The sequence below is a fragment of the Primulina eburnea genome, chromosome 1 (genome assembly GCF_022965805.1).
Source record: "Primulina eburnea isolate SZY01 chromosome 1, ASM2296580v1, whole genome shotgun sequence".
Classification (NCBI taxonomy): domain Eukaryota; kingdom Viridiplantae; phylum Streptophyta; class Magnoliopsida; order Lamiales; family Gesneriaceae; genus Primulina; species Primulina eburnea.
The window spans coordinates 60,965,160-60,983,575 of NC_133101.1; the positions used below are offsets into that span (position 1 = coordinate 60,965,160).

An 18,416-nucleotide genomic window follows, 5' to 3' on the forward strand; every position below is an offset into this window, starting at 1 on the left:
AGATGATTTGCAAGAATAACTTGTACAAAAAAGTTTTTTTTTCCTTAAAAAAAAAACCTAGGATCGAAAACACGTGGCACATTTTGTTGCATTTTTTGTACTCCTAGCCTAGGTTGAGCCCCCAATTCATACATGCTACTCAATGATGATTGGATTGAATCTTTTTTTTTTTCAATTAATAAAAAAAGTACATTGAATTAAAATAATATATAAAGTTCTTGGTAATGCAACCCCATCTTTCTAAGTCATATATAAGATATTTAGAAAAATAAATCTGATCAATCAATCATTTTTTTAAAGAATATGCAAAATGTTATTTTTAAAAATAATAATTGATTAAAGTTAGATAACAAAATATACTTTGCAACATTTCGATTACAATTTTTTTCGAATTTTTTTATTTTCCGGTAATCTGTGTTTGACATGTATATAAAAAGGAATTAGGAATTGAAACGAAGTTTAAAAATCTATATGATTAAAATCCCATCTAAAAAATGTTACTGAATATTTATTTAATGATAATGATAAAGAAAAATGCAGTGTATGTCTATATATAATTTTTAAAATTAGTGACATTTTACGTAAACTATTTTAAATTGTATAAATAAACGGAAAGTAATCATTAGTTTGCATAAAAGCTATGTAAAGCTTGGTTAATACTATTTTGTACGACAAAAAATAGATTAAACACCACCATTATTTTTAAAATTCCTCTCATAAATGTTAAATTTTTTAAATGACATGAAAATCTGCCTTCGCTACCTTCCAGACTAACGAAGTATCCTGAAAACAACGTTAGTCACATAAAAACCGAACTGGACAAGATACCTTCTAGACTAACGCAGTATCTTATAAATCATGTTAATCAAATAAATTTCACTGGACAAGCCTTGTACGAGACGCTAGCCTGAGAAGATGTTGGTTATAAGAAGAAGAATCAAAGTTTTGATCATTGATCAAACATTCACGGCAAAAACTTGTGTGAGACAGTCTCACGGAACATATTTTGTGAGACGGATCTTTATTTGGGTAATCCATGAAAAAGTATTACTTTTTATGCTAAGGGTATTACTTTTTATGGTGAATATGGGTAGGGTTGACCCGTCTCACAGATTGAGATCCGTGAGACGGTTTCACATGAGACCTACCCAACATTCACCTACTACATCAATTCGAACATATATTTGACGACCTATCTAATTTTTAAGTTCATATATATGATCAAATTATCTTCAACTATTGTTTATATACAATAATGTAACGAACAAAAATTTATTACTTCTATGAATATCAACAACTAGTTTTTATTTTATATACAATAATTTAACGAACAAAAATTTATTACTTCTATGAATATCAACAACTAGTTTTTATCTTAATCTTATATAAATAATAATAAAACCCAAAGAACGTAACTTTATTATCCAACCAAGTAATCAACTCCTCTTAAATTTCAAGAATTTGTTTTCATTAAATTAAATCTTAGCAAATCTTCTGAAATATAGATAGAAATTTGCATTAAATGACGCGCTAATCGGGGATATCCGGTTCGGCATGGAGATAGTCGCCATATCAGTTCAAGATTATCCACGCTTTTATTTCATCGGCGTGTGGGGTGCAAGAAGCCCTGTGGGCTCAGCTGCGATACGAAACCGAAAATCTCGTCAAATCCCATGAAATATGGGTTCCCAAATAAGTTTAAATTGTAATACAAGAAAATCACTAGACTACTAGCAAATTCATCAGCCCCTATAAAACATGCATCTCTTTCATTAACAACGGTTTCTCTGACAAGTTTGTTTTCTGCCCAAGTTCTGGCTGGAAGATTCGTCTTTCTTGGTGTGTTATTGGGTTTGTTGTCTCTTGTTCTTTTTTGGGTTTTAGGTGATACGTAGTTTACTGGGTTGGGAGAACTTTGATGTTTGTTGGAATTTATTTCTTTGATTTTTTTAATTTTTTTTATAACTGGGTGTGTGCCTTTTTTCCCTCAGAAAATTATTTGACCTGTGATTGATTTAATTGAATAAAAGAATGATGGCATTTGATGTTGGTTTTGAAATTTAATTTGAGGTTGTCCCTTTGACGAAGATATAAGTTTTACAAAAGAAGAACTAATATATGTTGTGAAGTTTGTTACTTTTGTTTCTTAAAAATTAAGAATAAGAACTATTCGAGTTGGATTATCGATTAGCTCTCTCTAAATTCTGTTTGCAGAGACCTTTTTCTGCTCACGACGATACAAATGAAGAGTGCAGTTTTCTTGTTATTGGTTCTTTTTCTTAACGGGGTCGCTAATATAGTGGTAAAAATTCCATCTTTTGGGTTATAAATGTTATTTACTCTTCTGTCATGTCTATGCAAGAATTTCTGTTGTGGTTTGATTCTAGACTGAATTGAATTGAACGCAGACTGCCGCTGCACCGCCGATGTGTCCTGCAGATGTTGAGAGTGATTGTGCCAATGGTTCTGGTGAATGGGAAGGGGAGTTCTTCCCAGGTATTCCGAAGATTAAATATGAGGTATTGAATTCAGATGTGCATATTTCATGTTTTTCTTCTTGATTTTACTTCTTATAGATTGTTGATGAAGTTTATAATGGTTAAATTCGCTAGAATGGTGGTTTAAATTGCTATATATTTTGTATGCTAACTTTTGTTTAATGTTGTTATGCCTTGAAACCTTTTGCTGATGTAGGGTCCTTCCAGCAAGAATCATCTCGCATATAAATGGTATAATGCGGAGGAGGAAATTCTTGGGAAAAAGATGAAGGTGAGAGTTTCATTCCATTTATCTTTTATATTTAAGCACCTTTGGGGGAAATATATTAACGGGCACCCATAAAACGTAAATTTTCTGTAGGACTGGATGAGATTCAGTGTTGCCTTTTGGCATACTTTCCGTGGAACTGGGGGTGATCCGTTTGGAGCACCAACGAAGATATGGCCATGGGAAGATGGCACCGATTCTTTGGCTATGGCTAAGAGAAGATGTTAGTATTTTGCAGTGAAATTTTTGGAATTGTGATAATATGTGAAACTGAGTTGCTTAACTATTACTTAAATGTGTGATTCAGTGAGAGCAAACTTTGAGTTCATAAACAAGCTTGGCGTAGACAGATGGTGCTTCCACGATCGGGACATATCTCCAGCTGGTAAAACTATCAAGGTTTGTGAGTGCAGGAAATTTACATGTTATAGATTTTTGTAATACTCGGAGTCTGGAGACCACTTTATTTCTTTTTTTAATTAGTTTGTAAATGGCTGTACATTTCCTCTTAACTTTTTGCAGGAAACTAATGCTAACTTGGATGCAGTGGTGGCTCTTGCCAAGGAGCTTCAGGTAATTTTTGTGCTTATCAAGAGGAGTTAGTAGTTAGTACTTTCTATCTTATCACATTATCGTGACTATGTTTTTAAAATTTATTTTCCTGTAGCACACTTTGATAAATCTCTATCTAAACTGCCTTTTGATCCCCCCTTTCTTCATGTAAATCATCAGGGAACGAAGATTCGTCCGTTGTGGGGTACTGCCCAGTTGTTCCACCATCCCCGGTTCATGCACGGAGCTGCAACTAGGTAATTTTAGGTTAAAATTGACAAGTCATGAATTGATATTGAGCTCAACTAATGTTCAAACCTTGTTACAATCCAGCTCTGAACTAGGAGTATATGCATACTCTGCAGCACAGGTCAAGAAAGCCATGGAGGTCAGTAATCTTGGATATGTTACTTGCACTCTACGGTTCCTTCAATCTCAATGTACTTTACCTTGCATCACAGGTTACACATTATCTTGGTGGAGAAAACTATGTATTTTGGGGTGGCCGTGAGGGCTATCAATCTCTTTTGAACACAGACATGGAAAGAGAGCTCGATCATATGGTCTGAACATTAATTTATTTCATGTTTTTCTTTTCTGTTTTTACATCTTTTCTTAGATGTTAAAATTTTGTAAGTGACTTACTTAAAGTTGGTTAAGTTGCAATTGATTTTAGTAACATGTTTTGCTTGTAATTTAGTTAGTGACTTAAAGTTTGTTAAGTTTTAATTGATATTAGTGATACCAATCCCAGCTGTGTTTCTGATTTTTTCTCTCCGATGTTTTTATAATTTTTATTTTATCCTTTTGCAGGCAAGGTTTTTCGAAGCAGCTGTGGAGTATAAGAAAAAAATTGGATTTAATGGTGCCTATATTTTCTACCTTGATCTTGTTTACACTATGCAAAAATTTATGCATGTGTTTTTTCATTAAACCCTTTATCTATGTCACCTATGTGTTCCTGTGAATCTAATACGGATGCTTGGGTTAGGTACACTTCTTATTGAACCAAAACCCCAAGAGCCTACAAAGCATCAGTATGTTTTGTTAACTATCATGCACTTAAGAATTGCTGCTGTTATAATAAATGTTCAGCTTATGTGACATACCTTGATAATTGCAGGTACGACTGGGACGCAGCAACAGCTGCTAATTTCCTTCGAAAATATGGATTGATAGGTAACTTGATTTAGTCGTTTAGATTTATCGACAAGGCGGACCGATTGGTGTGTCGAATTGGCATTCATTTTCGTGACTGAGATGTTATATTCTTCCCCTGTTCTTATTTGGTTGAATTTATTAAATTTGGCACTTTTCGATAAGAAATAATCATGTTTTTACCTCTGTCCCTTGTGCAGACGAATTTAAACTTAACATCGAGTGCAACCATGCAACTCTGTCTGGTCACAGGTTTCTCATGTTCTCTTTGAGTATTCTTATATTAATCTGAGCACCAACTAGTTCGTTGTTTCCATGTAATATTATTCTTTGTTTTTCCAGCTGTCATCACGAGCTCGAGACTTCAAGAATCAACGGTGTGCTGGGGAATATTGATGCAAACACTGGCGACCCTCAAGTTGGTATGTTGCTGCAACGATGAAATACTCTATGCTATTTTACCTGATCGATAAGTCGTCAAATGCATAACATTTCAACGCTGCAGGTTGGGATACAGACCAGTTTATGATGGATGTAGGAGAAGCAACATCAGTTATGCTCACTGTTATTAAAAATGTACGTAGAATCCTTAACTTTCTGTAAAACAATGCCTTGAATGAAATAAATATGCAGTTACGTGTTTCTTCGTGCATCACAGGGAGGACTTGCACCGGGAGGATTCAATTTTGATGCAAAACTGTTAGTTTTCTTCAACTTCTCATTGCTTTACCATTACCATTCACAGATTGATAATATTTTTCAAAATGTTAACAGGCGAAGAGAAAGCACAGATGTTGAAGACTTGTTCATCGCTCACATTGCTGGCATGGACACTTTGGCTCGTGGGCTCCGAAATGCTGCCAAGTTAATTGAGGTGATATCATTATTACCCGTGAGCAAATATTTATGTATTATTCTCCCCTAAAATTTAAACTTTGGTATACTTGTTTGGAAACAGGATGGTTCCCTTGCTGAGCTTGTTCGCAAGAGGTATCAAAGTTTTGACTCTGAACTGGGGGCACAAATAGAGGTCAATATTCATTGTTTTAACATCCATCTTTTCTTTGCTTTCTTTTGTTTTTAGTTTTTGGGTCATGTTTTGTACCTTTCCACTTCTAAACAATGTAAACTATACTGTGCACAGGCTGGAAAAACTGACTTTGAGTTGCTGGAGAAGAAAGCCATGGAATGGGGAGAACCCGTGGTTGCTTCTGCTAAGCAGGTACAGTAGATTACTCGTCGCATTTTCACTCGACTTTATTCGAGGGCTGTTTCCTTATGCATGTTTTCGAATCAATTCTGTAGGAGTTGGCTGAGATGATCTTCCAGGCTGCCCTGTAAGCCGTTAAGGAGGCCGACGAGCTTTGTTAATTTTTCCTTTTTCCTTAAAAATAAGGCAGGTCGGGAAGTGGAAGTCGATGTTCTTCAATTAGTATCAACGTAGTTAGGATACATGCATGGGGATGAGAGTTTTCCTTTTGGATGCTTTTTGGTATTTAGTTTTAGTGATCCAGTTTTCACTATTTAGCCACCCTCCTTCTGAATTTTGAACTAAATATTCGAAAAAAATTGAACACATCAATTCAATTAAATTTCTTTAAAAAAAAAAAAAAGAAATCCGAAATATCTTCGCAACACAAAATTAAAATAGCTGATACAACAATATATTTAGAACAAGCTTTTGTACACACATACTTGAATTTATTTATTTTTAGTTTGTGTCCGAACATTTCCATGTGAGCACATGACGTTCTTAAGAATCTTTATCTGTGAGATGGACCAATCTTACCAATATTCACGATAAAAAGTAATACTCTTAGTATAAAAAATAATATTTTTTCATGGATGACCCAAATAAAAGATTTGTCTCATAAAATACGACCTGTGGGATTGTCTCATACAAATTTTTGCCTAAATGTTATATCCTCCAAACATCTCTTAATCTCTAAATAAATAAGGTATAGGCTACGGGCCATTGACCTAATAACATCTATCATCTTAATTTAAGTTTAGTGATATATAATGTTTTAATTTGATATAAGTTTTGAATTCGAGATCATGTAAACTCTCTGTCCTAGTATTTTTTTAAAAAAAAAAAATTAGACATATTGCCGGCGGCCTCTGCCCTCTTGTGCGTTGCGACATCATAGCTACATTGGTGTTATGTCGGGAAAGATAACTAAGATAAAAAAAAACAAAAAAAAAACAAAAATAGTGTATTAAAATTTGACAAACTTGGTTACTTTTGTATCTTAAGAACTACAATCTATCGATAAACTAATAAGTATTTTTGTATCTTACGAGCTACAATCTATCGATAATATGAAAATTATGTTTTAGGGAATGGTTTTGATCTTTTGGGGCATGTGAAATGTTTTAAAATTGTAAAATATTGGACATCTGATTAAATATGATATAAAGTAAATAATTTGAATATTTTTTGAAAAGCAGAATTAAATATAGATGTTATTTACATTCTAAAAACGTTTTAGCTGAGTAATTAATTGTTAGATAATACTGCTCTTATAATATATTTTCTTATATGATAAAACTTTAGTTTGAGATTTTATGTCTAAAATTCAATTATTAAAAAGAAAAGAATTTAGTTTCAAGTTAAAAAAAAAGATTTTTTTGCAAAAATAATGAAAGATAAGTTGGAGGTATTTAATTTGACTAAATCTCTTGAGTGACGATCTCATATATTTTTTTCTCGTGAAACGAGTCAATTCTGTCTATTTTATAATAAAATAATATTTTTAAAATAAAAAATAATATATTTTTTTATAAACGACCTAAATTAAATACATGTGTCATGAAATTTAATTTTTTTATTTTGGAACGTTAAGAAAATCTTTTTAATTTATTATTGGAGAGTAGTGAAAAAACTGTCCATTAACCACCAAAACGAAATTGTAGGTAGTTTGATCGGATCTATTTTGGCAGGAATCGTAGGGGGATTGCCTAATTTCCATTGTCATGTTGACCAAATTCCTTCATCCTACCTTGTCTTCCTTAAATTAATTCATTCATCCATCCAAAATCTGTCCTTTTTTGTACAAGTTTCGTGGTGTAGTGCGGACCATTTGATTTGGATCCAAATAGCATATTCTCTGAAGCGAATTCTTTGCTATTGAGTTTTCACTCTCTTCGTTGCTCTCCACCTTTTTCTTGGACTGGAGTTATTTCCTCGCGCATCATTGGTTCCAGAGTTCTTAGTCGTTTGGAGAGATTTTATATTTTTGTTATCAGGCTCTGACGTTGAGAACTGGTGGTGTTTGCTACATTTAGAAAGGCTGAAAAGTGAAAACTTGAGATCTGGGGTCGTGCGTTTCTTTGTCTGATCAATGGGGAGTTCGGAAGAGAGAATTGTTGCTGTGATCATGGTGGGAGGACCCACTAAAGGTGTGTGATTCTTTGCGTTTAACATTAGCATTGAACTTCAGCTCTTGTTGAGAAGCGAGTATTGATTTCTCTAGATGATGTAGTTTGAAACTTTATGTAATTTCGTTGTAATTCTTGAAACCACGAAAGTTCTTAGTGTAGTAATTGGATCTTTGATTCGGATAAGATGGCCCTTTTGATCTTAATTAATATTGTGCTGTAAGAATTCATAATTGATGTTCAACTATGGATCTGGGGATGCAGGTACCAGATTCAGACCATTGTCATTAAATATTCCAAAACCCCTGTTTCCTTTGGCTGGACAACCGATGGTTAATCATCCAATATCTGCTTGTAAACAGGTGCGGAATACTATCAAAAGTTACTGATCATCTAAGCTTGCGATATGCTAAGTGTGAGAGTAACTGGCTTATTTGAATTTTTTTGTAGATCCCAAATCTAGCACAGGTCTATCTTATTGGTTTCTATGAGGAGCGTGAATTTGCGCTTTTTGTATCTTCAACTTCTAATGAGCTCAAAGTTCCCATTCGGTAATATCTATGTTTTTATATAATTTTTCTTATTTTCCAAGCTTATATAGTTACTCTTGTCCATATTTATCCTTGATGGTGTTGTCTGTTGATCTTTCTGGCATCAGATACTTGCGGGAGGACAAGCCACATGGTTCTGCTGGTGGACTTCATAATTTTAGGGATCTGATCATGGAAGACAATCCGGTTGTTACACTATGACTTGTCTGATATTATATACTTTTATGGGGAGTTAACATCAATGTTGTTGAAAAATTAGAGAACAAAGATTTCTGTTTGTGTTATCATAATACTGTTCTGTGTCATTCACCTGGCAGTCTCACATAGTTTTGCTGAACTGTGATGTTTGTTGCAGTTTTCCATTGCCTGAGATGCTAGGTATTTGTCTCTGTGTTTTCATCGTTGCTGTTTATTAGAGTTCTGTGCATTCATGTGAATAAGTCTCTCTTTCCAATAGAAAGTTTTTTTGAATGTTGAACTTAATGTTGAGGCCTGAGGGTTTATATTGCAGATGCCCACAAAAGATACGGGGGGCTTGGAACAATATTGGTTATCGAGGTTGATGAGTTTATTTTTTCAATTATATCAGCGCAAAACTTGTTTTTCATGTTACTGATGTGCTCCCACGTTTTTTCGTACAGGTTTCTCCTGAGTCAGCTAGCCAGTTTGGGGAACTTGTGGCTGATCCTGATACTAATGAGCTGTTGCATTACACTGAGAAACCTGAAACTTTTGTGAGTAAAAGTTCTGAAATTCAACTGACACCCTCACATCTTCTATGAGATGCATTAAAATTTGCCCTTTCTTTTTGGAAAACAGGTGAGTGACCGCATTAATTGTGGTGTGTACATATTTACCCCGGATATCTTTACGGCTATTCAAGGTGTATCCACTCAACGAAAAGACAGAGGTTAGTCTTAATAACTTAGATTGTTGATAATTTCCTACCTTTCTGTTTTTCGACTTATTTTATCTATCTTCGCCACAATACCACCAAGACATCTTGTTGACACAGTCTAGTGAAATCCTAAATCCTAGGCTATTGTTATTCTTGTTGAGATATTTTAGGATTAGTTAGTATTGTTGAGTATTTCTAGGATCTGTTAGCTTCTATCTTACATGTAATTTACTATATAAATAGACTAGTGTTGTATTCTACAATTAAGATGAATGAAACATTTTATATTGCCTCTTCCAGTTTAATATCTTCCTGTTAATGCTTTTATGGTATCAGAGCATTAAAAGTATTTTCCGATTGAAGCTTTCTTATGGAAAAATCAGGGACGCATGATGCATCTTTGGACTCGGCTATATCCAACCCAAAGTATACATCCGACAACTCTCTCCCTTTCCAAATTACCAGCTTTAAACTCAGTGGCCGGAACTACTTACAGTGGTCTCGTTCTGTCCAACTTATTATCCGCGGGAAAGGACGGTTTGGATATCTTGATGGAACCATTCCAACACCTACCCAATCTGATCCCTCTTTTGCAGCATGGGATATCCAGAACTCCATGGTTATGGCCTGGCTCCTTCATTCTATGGATGACTCCATAGCAGAAATCTACCTCCTCTACCCAATAGCAAAGGCTATTTGGGAGGCTGTCGCCTTAGCCTACTCAGATCTTGAAGACACGAACCAGATGTTCGACCTCCGAACTCGCTCCCGGAATCTGAGACAAGAGGATGGCACGGTAACCCAGTACTTTGTGTCACTAAAAAAACTATGGCAAGAACTCGATCTCTTCACTTAACCTGCCTGGACCGATGCGGTCAACCAAGAGATCTATCATAAAATACTGACCAAAGAAAGAACCTATGACTTCCTTACCGGATTACATCCATCACTGGATGATGTTCGAGGACGAATTCTGGGTGTCAAGCCTCTGCCAAGCATTGATGCAATATTTTCCGAAGTCCGTCGAGAAGAACAGAGGAAACGAATTATGCTTGGTGACTCACCCCTTCCTGGTGTCACCACTCCTGATATATCAGCCATGGCTGTTCGAGGATCAAGTAAGCCAAAGCTGTGGTGTGAACATTGCAATCGACCTCATCACACTAAAGCCACATGCTGGAAGCTCCATGGCAAACCAGCTGATTGGGTGCCACGTAGCCAGCGCAATAATGAGTCCACCAAACCTGCTACAACAGTAAAAGCTGACAACACAATACCACCATCCACTGCAACTTTCTCTCAAGCACAGCTTGATCAGCTTGGCCAATTACTTTCCACCCCAATTTCATTAATGGCACATGGTACTTCTTCCTCGGTAAACGACCCTGGTAACTCTGGTAAGTCTTGGATTATTGATTCAGGTGCATCCGAACACATGTCCGGAGTTCGCACCTTTTTCTCATCATACAAACCATACCATGGATCTAGATCCGTAACTTTGGCTGACGGTTCAGTTTCTCCCATTATCGGTATTGGCACTGTCTCATTAAGTCCCCGACTGATGTTATATAATGTGTTGTTTGTCCCTCAACTGACTTACAACTTGCTATCAATCAGCAAACTTACGTTTGATTCCAATTGTACTGCAAACTTCTCACCTAAGTTGTGTGTGTTTCAGGATCGGGCCTCGGGGGAGACGATTGGGCGTGCTGCTGAGGTGTCTGGCTTATATTACTTTCTAAAGGCTGACTCTACTGTTAGCTGCTGCCACGTGATCCACAGTTCTACCCAACAATCCCATCACCAACAAATAAGGTTGCTTCATCAACGACTTGGTCACCCAAGTTTCTCCTATTTAAAACATTTATTTCCTTCATTATTTCACTCTTGTGATCGGTTTGTATGTGAAGTCTGTCAGCTAGCTAAGCATACTCGCATACCTTTTCCCATTCATTCTTATCATAAATCTAAGCCATTCTCCCTTGTTCACAGTGATTTGTGGGGTCCTTCACGAGTCTCATCTCTTTCTAATAAGAAATGGTTTATTACATTTATCGATGATCACTCTCGTGTATGTTGGATTTTTCTTCTCCATAACAAAGCTGAAGTTCTGAAAATTTTTGAGCAGTTCTACAACATGATTCTTACTCAATTTAATTCAAAAATACAAATCATTCGATCTGATAATGGCACCGAGTACTTCAATTCATCTATTAACGAATTCACTTCCAAACATGGCATTATTCATCACCGTTCATGTGTTGATACCCCTCAACAAAATGGGGTTTCCGAAAGAAAAAATCGACACCTCTTAGAAGTTGCTCGTGCTCTACTGTTCACAAACCATGTTCCAAAAATCTATTGGGGCGATGCTATTTTAACAGCCTGTTACTTAATCAATAGACTTCCTTCTAGGGTTTTAAATTTCCAAACCCCGTTAAATACCCTAAAACAATCGTTCCCAGAGTCCCAAATATTCACTGATCTTCCACTGCGTACGTTTGGGTGTTCTGTGTTTGTTCATATTCATGACCATTCCAGGTCTAAATTGGATCCCCGTAGCCACAAATGTATTTTTGTTGGTTATTCATCTACACAAAAGGGTTATCGGTGCTATTCTCCCTCCAAAAGAAGATATTTTATTTCACGGGATATCACATTCTTTGAAACACAATCATTCTATCCTCATACTTTGCACTCAACTCCCATTACACCTCATAATCTCGAACCAGATCCGAATTGTTCTCCAAGACAAATAACAAACTTTTGTGAATATCTCTGGGAGCCAGCTCCGCTCCAACAAGATCTCATACCTCAAATCACAAAAAATCAGGTACCTCACCCGTCCTTGGAGCCCGATTTAATTTCAGAATCTCCTTCCACTTCGGCGACTCCAGTAATTCCTGAAATTACGCCACAACATTTCATACCACAAAATCCTTCACCTTCTCCCAGTATACCAACAAATCCGCCAGTCAGTTCTCACCCAAATCATAGTCAATCGTCTACTCCACTTACTGAAACCTGCATACAGCCTCATCGTGGAACTATTGACCACATTGCAGCAACTTACAGTAGACGAAAGCTCAAGGAAACAGAACCTGCGAAGCCCATGTCTGACCCGACACCTGATCCAGACACCAACCAAGCGACAGATTTGGATATTCCGATAGCCCACCGCAAAGGTACTCGTTTATGCACTAAACATCCTATTTCGGATTTTTTGGGATATTCTCACTTATCGCAACCATTGCGAGCCTTGGTCTCTAACTTATCAGATTCTCCCGTTCCTACAACCATTGATGACGCTCTTCGAGATGAAAAATGGCGTACAACAGTGTTTGCAGAGATGACAGCCCTCGAGAAAAATGGGACGTGGGTGATTGTTCCGAGACCGGATGGCAAGAGACTTGTTGGGTGTCGTTGGTTGTTCACAATCAAGTGCAAAAGTGATGGGAGTATTGACAGGTATAAAGCCCGGCTTGTGGCTAAGGGATATACACAAACCTATGGTATTGACTACCAAGAAACGTTTGCTCCGGTCGCCAAAATCAACACTATCCGAGTGTTACTTTCTCTTGCAGCTAACTTGGATTGGCCACTTTATCAACTTGATGTCAAGAACGCGTTTCTTAATGGCGATCTCGTTGAGGAGGTTTACATGGAACTACCACCTGGTTTCCACGGTCAGGAAAATAACAACATGGTTTGCCGCCTAAAGAAAGCCCTTTACGGCTTGAAACAGTCTCCGAAAGCCTGGTTCGACAGATTTTCCACCACAGTTAAACTTCTCGGGTACAAACAGGCTAGCTGTGATCATACTTTGTTCTATCATCGGGTAAAGGATGGAATTGCTATTCTGATTGTTTATGTCGATGACATAATAATCACAGGAAATGCCATTACTGAAATAAAGAGAATTAAGCAGCAACTGTCAACTTCATTTGAAATGAAAGACCTCGGTCACTTGAGATACTTTCTCGGGATGGAGATTGCTCGCAACAGGTCTGGAATTAGTGTTTCACAGCGACAGTATGTGGTTAACTTACTCATTGAATCAGGAATGTCAGGTTGCAGGCCGGCTGATACACCCATGGATCCAAACATCAAACTCGAGGTAAAACCAAATGATACACCTGTCGACAGGGGGAGATTTCAGAGATTAGTCGGCAGATTGATATACCTCTCACACACCCGGCCAGACATATCCTTCCCGGTGAGTTACATTAGCCAATTTATGCACTCACCATACCAATGTCATCTTGACGCAGCCATCCGGATATTACGGTACTTGAAGGGCACCCCGGGCCGGGGCCTCATGTTTAAGAAGCAAGAAAAGAGGTGTGTTGAAGTATTTGTTGATGCCGATTGGGCTGGATGCCCAAATGATCGACGCTCCACATCTGGTTATTGCTCCTTTGTCTTTGGAAATCTGGTTACTTGGCGAAGCAAGAAACAATCAGTAGTTGCACGGAGTAGTGCAGAGGCAGAACTTAGATCGACAGCTCTTGGAGTTTGTGAAGCCCTCTGGATCAAAATGTTATTGGAAGAACTGAAAATAGAGAAGCAAAATCCAATACTTATCCTATGCGACAACAAAGCTGCCATAGCTATCTCTCACAATCCGGTCCATCATGATCGTACCAAGCATGTTGAAATTGATCGACATTTCATAAAGGAAAATATTGATAAGGGGATACTTGAAGTGTCGTATATTCCTACATCTCAACAAACTGCCGATGTCCTAACAAAGGCGTTGTTCAAACCTATGTTCGAAAGACTGATCGACAAGCTTGGGATGTACAATGTTTACCATCCAGCTTGAGGGGGAGTGTTGACACAGTCTAGTGAAATCCTAAATCCTAGGCTATTGTTATTCTTGTTGAGATATTTTAGGATTAGTTAGTATTGTTGAGTATTTCTAGGATCTGTTAGCTTCTATCTTACATGTAATTTACTATATAAATAGACTAGTGTTGTATTCTACAATTAAGATGAATGAAACATTTTATATTGCCTCTTCCAGTTTAATATCTTCCTGTTAATGCTTTTACATCTCATGAAGCTTGTGTTCGGTTTTTTATTGCAGCTACTTTGAGGCGTGTATCCAGCTTTGAAGCACTTCAACCTGCAAACAGGTAGAATACATACAACACTATAAGATAATATATAAGATAATAATTAGAATCTTGACAGAACTGTAATCCAATTGTTCGGTTGACCAAATCTCCCCAGCCAATTCATCCTCGTAAACTACTACATATTTTGCAAGATTGGATCAATGATGCAAATCTGTGCAGTTAACTAACTTATCAGTTTGGTCTACTTCTGTTTCTCATACAAGTTCATCTGCAGGAGTCTTCCCACTGATTTTGTAAGATTGGATCAAGATATTCTTTCACCACTAGCTGGGAAGAAACAATTTTATGTATATGAAACCTTGGACTTCTGGGAGCAAATCAAAACACCAGGGTGAACAAAATTTTAGATACTCGTTCTTCCAAACTATCTTACATCTTATTGATTCCTTCTTAAAAAATTTCCTCTCGCTTTTTCAGAATGTCTCTGAAATGTTCAGGCTTATACCTAGCCCAGTTTAGGTTTACCTCACCACATCTCTTGGCAAGTGGAGATGGCACCAAGAAAGCTACCATTTCGGGCGATGTATACATTCATCCATCTGCAAAAGTTCATCCAACAGCGAAGGTTCCATATTCTTTGTGGCGGGTTTTATAATTGTGAAATATGATATGATCTGATTTTGTGTTCTTCACCGTAAACATCAACAGATTGGTCCAAACGTTTCGATCTCAGCCAATGCTCGAATAGCAGCTGGTGTAAGACTTGTTCGCTGCATTATTCTTGATGATGTTGAAATCAAGGTACTGATTATTGAAACTACTGGATTGGAAATATGATCTATATTTGTGCCGTTGGTTCTTTGATGAACAAATTTTTCTTCGATGACTTTTAGGAAAATGCGGTTGTTATTCATGCAATTGTTGGTTGGAAGTCTTCCATTGGAAGGTGGTCCAGAGTACAGGTAATCTCTCAGTCTCTCTAACCTTGATATTAACCAATTTGGCGGGATTCCCGGTTAAGTCAACCTATAACTAGTTATGTCAATCTATATATCATTCAGGAAGTGGAGTTATATAAGAACATATTAATAAGATAGAAAATGGTGGATTAAATACACTACAAAAAAATCATGTGTTATCGACGGTTTGGACAATTTTGCGACGGTTTTTGTATAAACCATCGCAAATAAAATATTTGCCCATATATGCCATGAACTGAATATTATTAGGTAACTTTATCCTTTACCTTTATATTACATAAACAGTCGCAAATAAAATATTTGCCCATATATGCCATAAACTAAATATTATTAGGTAACTTTATCCTTTACCTTTATATTCGAATTTCAGGGTGCAGGAGATTACAACGAGAAGCTTGGAGTTACGATTCTCGGTATTTTCACTACGATATTTCCCTTCTCTGTCAAAATACTCGATTTCTTGCTCATCTTCCATCTTGATCCCTCGACTAACGAACATATATTCAAAACAGGTGAATCGGTTTCAGTGGAAGATGAAGTTGCAGTGGTCAACTGCATTGTCCTTCCAAACAAGACTCTAAATGTTAGTGTTCGTGAAGAAATCATCCTCTAAAATCTGGGCACTTCAAGTACGAAAATTTTGCCATTTCGGTTTAATTCTTTATAGGATCTCTAAGTAGTTATTGCCACATTTTTATGGTCACAAATTGATGGAATAAATGAAATGCACAATATCATCCTGATGTTTGTAGCATTAGGGACTCGCCACTATGAAGATAAGAGTAGTCGAAAGGGACTGTCTTTCTTATGTAGCAAAAAGATTTTAATACTCTTCCCAATTTTACAATGGAATTAATCTCTCAGAAACCCTTCTACTTGTGGCTTTTGAGGAAGGTACAAGACAATTTTTCCAGTATATTTGTATACATATTACTATTCATTTAACTGCTTCAAGAAATGCCGGCAAAGGTTGTACAGCTGCTCGTCATTTGCACCATTTTGGACGTAAATTGCAAGGTTGTTATCCTAATCCCCTCTATATGGATCTGGTGACTCAGGTACTTGAAAGGATCAAATTTGCGAGCGATAAATTTATACATACATATCATCCACTGCTTATTCATAGTTACTTCTGTAGCTTGAATCATTGGTTCTGTAATTCCATAAAAAACTTGGTCAAATTTGAAACTCTTTGATCAGAACAGAAAGTTCTTTATGGTCGTACCCGGCTTTCAAAGTCATGGGCTGCCCTTTGAAATTCTTCATCTCGATAGGTAAGGTCATTCCCAACACAAAACAATTAGCAATTCTAAAACATCCACTAACCAGAAAAATATCTTGCGGTTGCCCACAATGCAGCACACGAGGTTCCAAATTATCGTGCACACAGATATACAGTAGTGGGTATCATAATCTGAATTGCCGAGGAAGACGGCCAAATTTACTCTGCATCCTTAAAATATATTTCGCAAGCTCTTGATTACCGGTAAGTAGAAGACCGTTCAGAACCCGATTTAGTGTAAATTTCCGAGGTAAGTACCCTCTCTCAACCATTTCTATCAGTAACTTCCCAGCAAGCAACATATCATCCGACTTTTTTCTCACAAACAGTGAACTGATCAAGATATTGTAAGTATCCAAATTAGGCAAAACACTTCCACCATTCATTTTCTTGAAGAGCTCCAAAGCCTTCTCTATTTCTCCATCATCACAATAATACCGAATGATGACATTAAACGACTGAATGGTTGGCTCACAATCATCTTTCATTTTATTCATATAATCAATCGCCATTTCCATTTTCCCTGCATGACACAGCCCTCTAATAACTAAATTATAAGTTACGGCGTTTGGAATGTAACCCTTCCTCAACATTTCATCAAACATCACGATTGCATTTTCTACACTACCTTTCTTACATAAAACTTGAATCATAGCATTGTAAGTAGCAACAGATGGGAGAACCCCAGCTCCCACCATTTCATCAAACACTTTTTTTGCCTTCTCGACTTCACCTACAACGCCAAATCCATGAACTATAGTCGTATAACTGACAACATCTATATCAATCTTCCTCTTCTTCATTTGTAAGAAAAATTCCCAACCTTCCTTAAGTTGTCCAGCTCTAAAATACCCCTTAAGCAGTGTATTATAAGTAGTTAATGTGGGCTGCAAACGCCTCTCAATCATCTCCCTCAAAACTTCCAGCGCCTTCGGTGTTTGCTTCCTCAGGCAGAAGCCATTTGCAATCACATTATAGCTAATAACATCAGCCCTAAACCTACCCCTGAAAATCTTAAGCAATTTATATGCCATTTCAGCCCGTTTCGACTTACATAACACATCAAGAAACGCATTAAACGAGCTTAAATTCTGTTGGCAACCATATTCATGCATCGACAAGAAGATCTTAACCGCTTTATCAGCTTTCCCATTAGAGACGTACCTTTCCAAGATAATGGCGAAGGTTTTGGTGGTGGGACCCAAATTTTGAGTTCTCATACGGCGCATGAGGGCCCAGATGGTTCTGTAGTCCCGCATTCGTGCAGCGATGTCGATAGCATAGTCAAAGGCGGTGTCAGAGTGGGAATAGAGAGGGTGGCAGTCGAGAGCGTTGAAGAATTGAAGGGCTTTGGGGCCGTGGTTCCAGAGGCGTTTGAGGATTGCGTGGACTAAACTTGGGATCCATAGGTTGAGAGAGTGGAGGGTTTGAGTCAACGATTGCTGGTTTTCTGAACCGAGGATTAGGTCGGTGATGGTAGTGGGGTCCGGCGGTGGTGGCTGGGGCGACGGTGGTTTTGAAAGGGAAGAGGTGAAGGGGCGGTGCAGTTTGGCGATCCTGTTAGGTACAACGGCCATTTTGCCACTGCCACTATCATGGTTCCCGTTTTGTCCAAAATTCGCATCACAAATAGAACATGGATATTCATGCTCAACATTTTTTAATAACTGAATTAATTTATCTTAACATTTCTTTAAAATAATATGCTATATTTGGAATTTTAAATTTGTAAAAATAAATTATTTAATTAAATTTTTTATGACAATA

General features: G+C 37.1%; 3 protein-coding genes across 8 annotated transcripts; 2 read left to right on the forward strand and 1 right to left on the reverse strand.

Moving 5' to 3' along the window:
* Positions 1–1,526: 1,526 nt before the first annotated feature.
* On the forward strand, positions 1,527–6,068 carry LOC140836978 (xylose isomerase-like). 6 transcript variants are annotated; one of them, XM_073202900.1, is made up of 21 exons: positions 1,527–1,705; positions 2,215–2,302; positions 2,409–2,519; positions 2,695–2,769; positions 2,860–2,989; positions 3,074–3,165; positions 3,289–3,339; positions 3,499–3,575; positions 3,652–3,706; positions 3,780–3,881; positions 4,132–4,183; positions 4,310–4,355; positions 4,442–4,497; positions 4,677–4,728; positions 4,819–4,898; positions 4,982–5,052; positions 5,135–5,175; positions 5,251–5,350; positions 5,435–5,506; positions 5,621–5,698; positions 5,782–6,068. In XM_073202900.1, exons 1-21 carry the CDS (start codon positions 1,674–1,676, stop codon positions 5,815–5,817), a joined length of 1,497 nt encoding a protein of 498 aa, XP_073059001.1. In that variant the 5' UTR covers positions 1,527–1,673; the 3' UTR covers positions 5,818–6,068. The 6 variants fall into 6 exon arrangements, with proteins under 6 accessions (XP_073059001.1, XP_073059020.1, XP_073059037.1 ...); XM_073202919.1 differs by having other exon boundaries at positions 1,659–1,684; XM_073202936.1 differs by having other exon boundaries at positions 1,701–1,839.
* A 1,289-nt stretch (positions 6,069–7,357) lies between these two features.
* On the forward strand, positions 7,358–16,044 carry LOC140837010 (uncharacterized). Its single transcript, XM_073202974.1, has 15 exons — positions 7,358–7,878; positions 8,122–8,219; positions 8,308–8,408; positions 8,516–8,594; positions 8,726–8,786; positions 8,920–8,966; positions 9,050–9,142; positions 9,228–9,318; positions 14,396–14,444; positions 14,662–14,778; positions 14,865–15,012; positions 15,096–15,188; positions 15,281–15,349; positions 15,738–15,780; positions 15,880–16,044. The coding sequence occupies exons 1-15, from the start codon at positions 7,821–7,823 to the stop codon at positions 15,978–15,980; spliced, it is 1,248 nt and encodes a 415-aa protein (XP_073059075.1). The 5' UTR covers positions 7,358–7,820; the 3' UTR covers positions 15,981–16,044.
* Positions 16,045–16,150: 106 nt separating this feature from the next.
* Positions 16,151–18,290, reverse strand: LOC140837006 (pentatricopeptide repeat-containing protein At1g74900, mitochondrial). The gene is made up of 2 exons (XM_073202958.1): positions 16,593–18,290; positions 16,151–16,520 (listed from the first exon to the last, which is right to left on the reverse strand). Exon 1 carries the CDS (start codon positions 18,224–18,226, stop codon positions 16,775–16,777), a length of 1,452 nt encoding a protein of 483 aa, XP_073059059.1. The 5' UTR covers positions 18,227–18,290; the 3' UTR covers positions 16,151–16,520; positions 16,593–16,774.
* Positions 18,291–18,416: the final 126 nt, after the last annotated feature.

Bases quoted from the DNA above. Each gene is read 5' to 3' on its own strand.
- LOC140836978 (XM_073202900.1), top strand. From the start codon at position 1,674: ATGAAATATGGGTTCCCAAATAAGTTTAAATT. The intron at 4,899-4,981 runs GTATGTTGCTGC...TCAACGCTGCAG, and splicing joins CACTGGCGACCCTCAAGTTG to GTTGGGATACAGACCAGTTT. The intron at 5,053-5,134 runs GTACGTAGAATC...CGTGCATCACAG, and splicing joins TGCTCACTGTTATTAAAAAT to GGAGGACTTGCACCGGGAGG.
- LOC140837006 (XM_073202958.1), bottom strand. From the start codon at position 18,226: ATGGCCGTTGTACCTAACAGGATCGCCAAACTGCACCGCCCCTTCACC.
- LOC140837010 (XM_073202974.1), top strand. From the start codon at position 7,821: ATGGGGAGTTCGGAAGAGAGAATTGTTGCTGTGATCATGGTGGGAGGA. The intron at 9,319-14,395 runs GTTAGTCTTAAT...TTTTTATTGCAG, and splicing joins CACTCAACGAAAAGACAGAG to CTACTTTGAGGCGTGTATCC. The intron at 14,779-14,864 runs GTGAACAAAATT...TCGCTTTTTCAG, and splicing joins GAGCAAATCAAAACACCAGG to AATGTCTCTGAAATGTTCAG.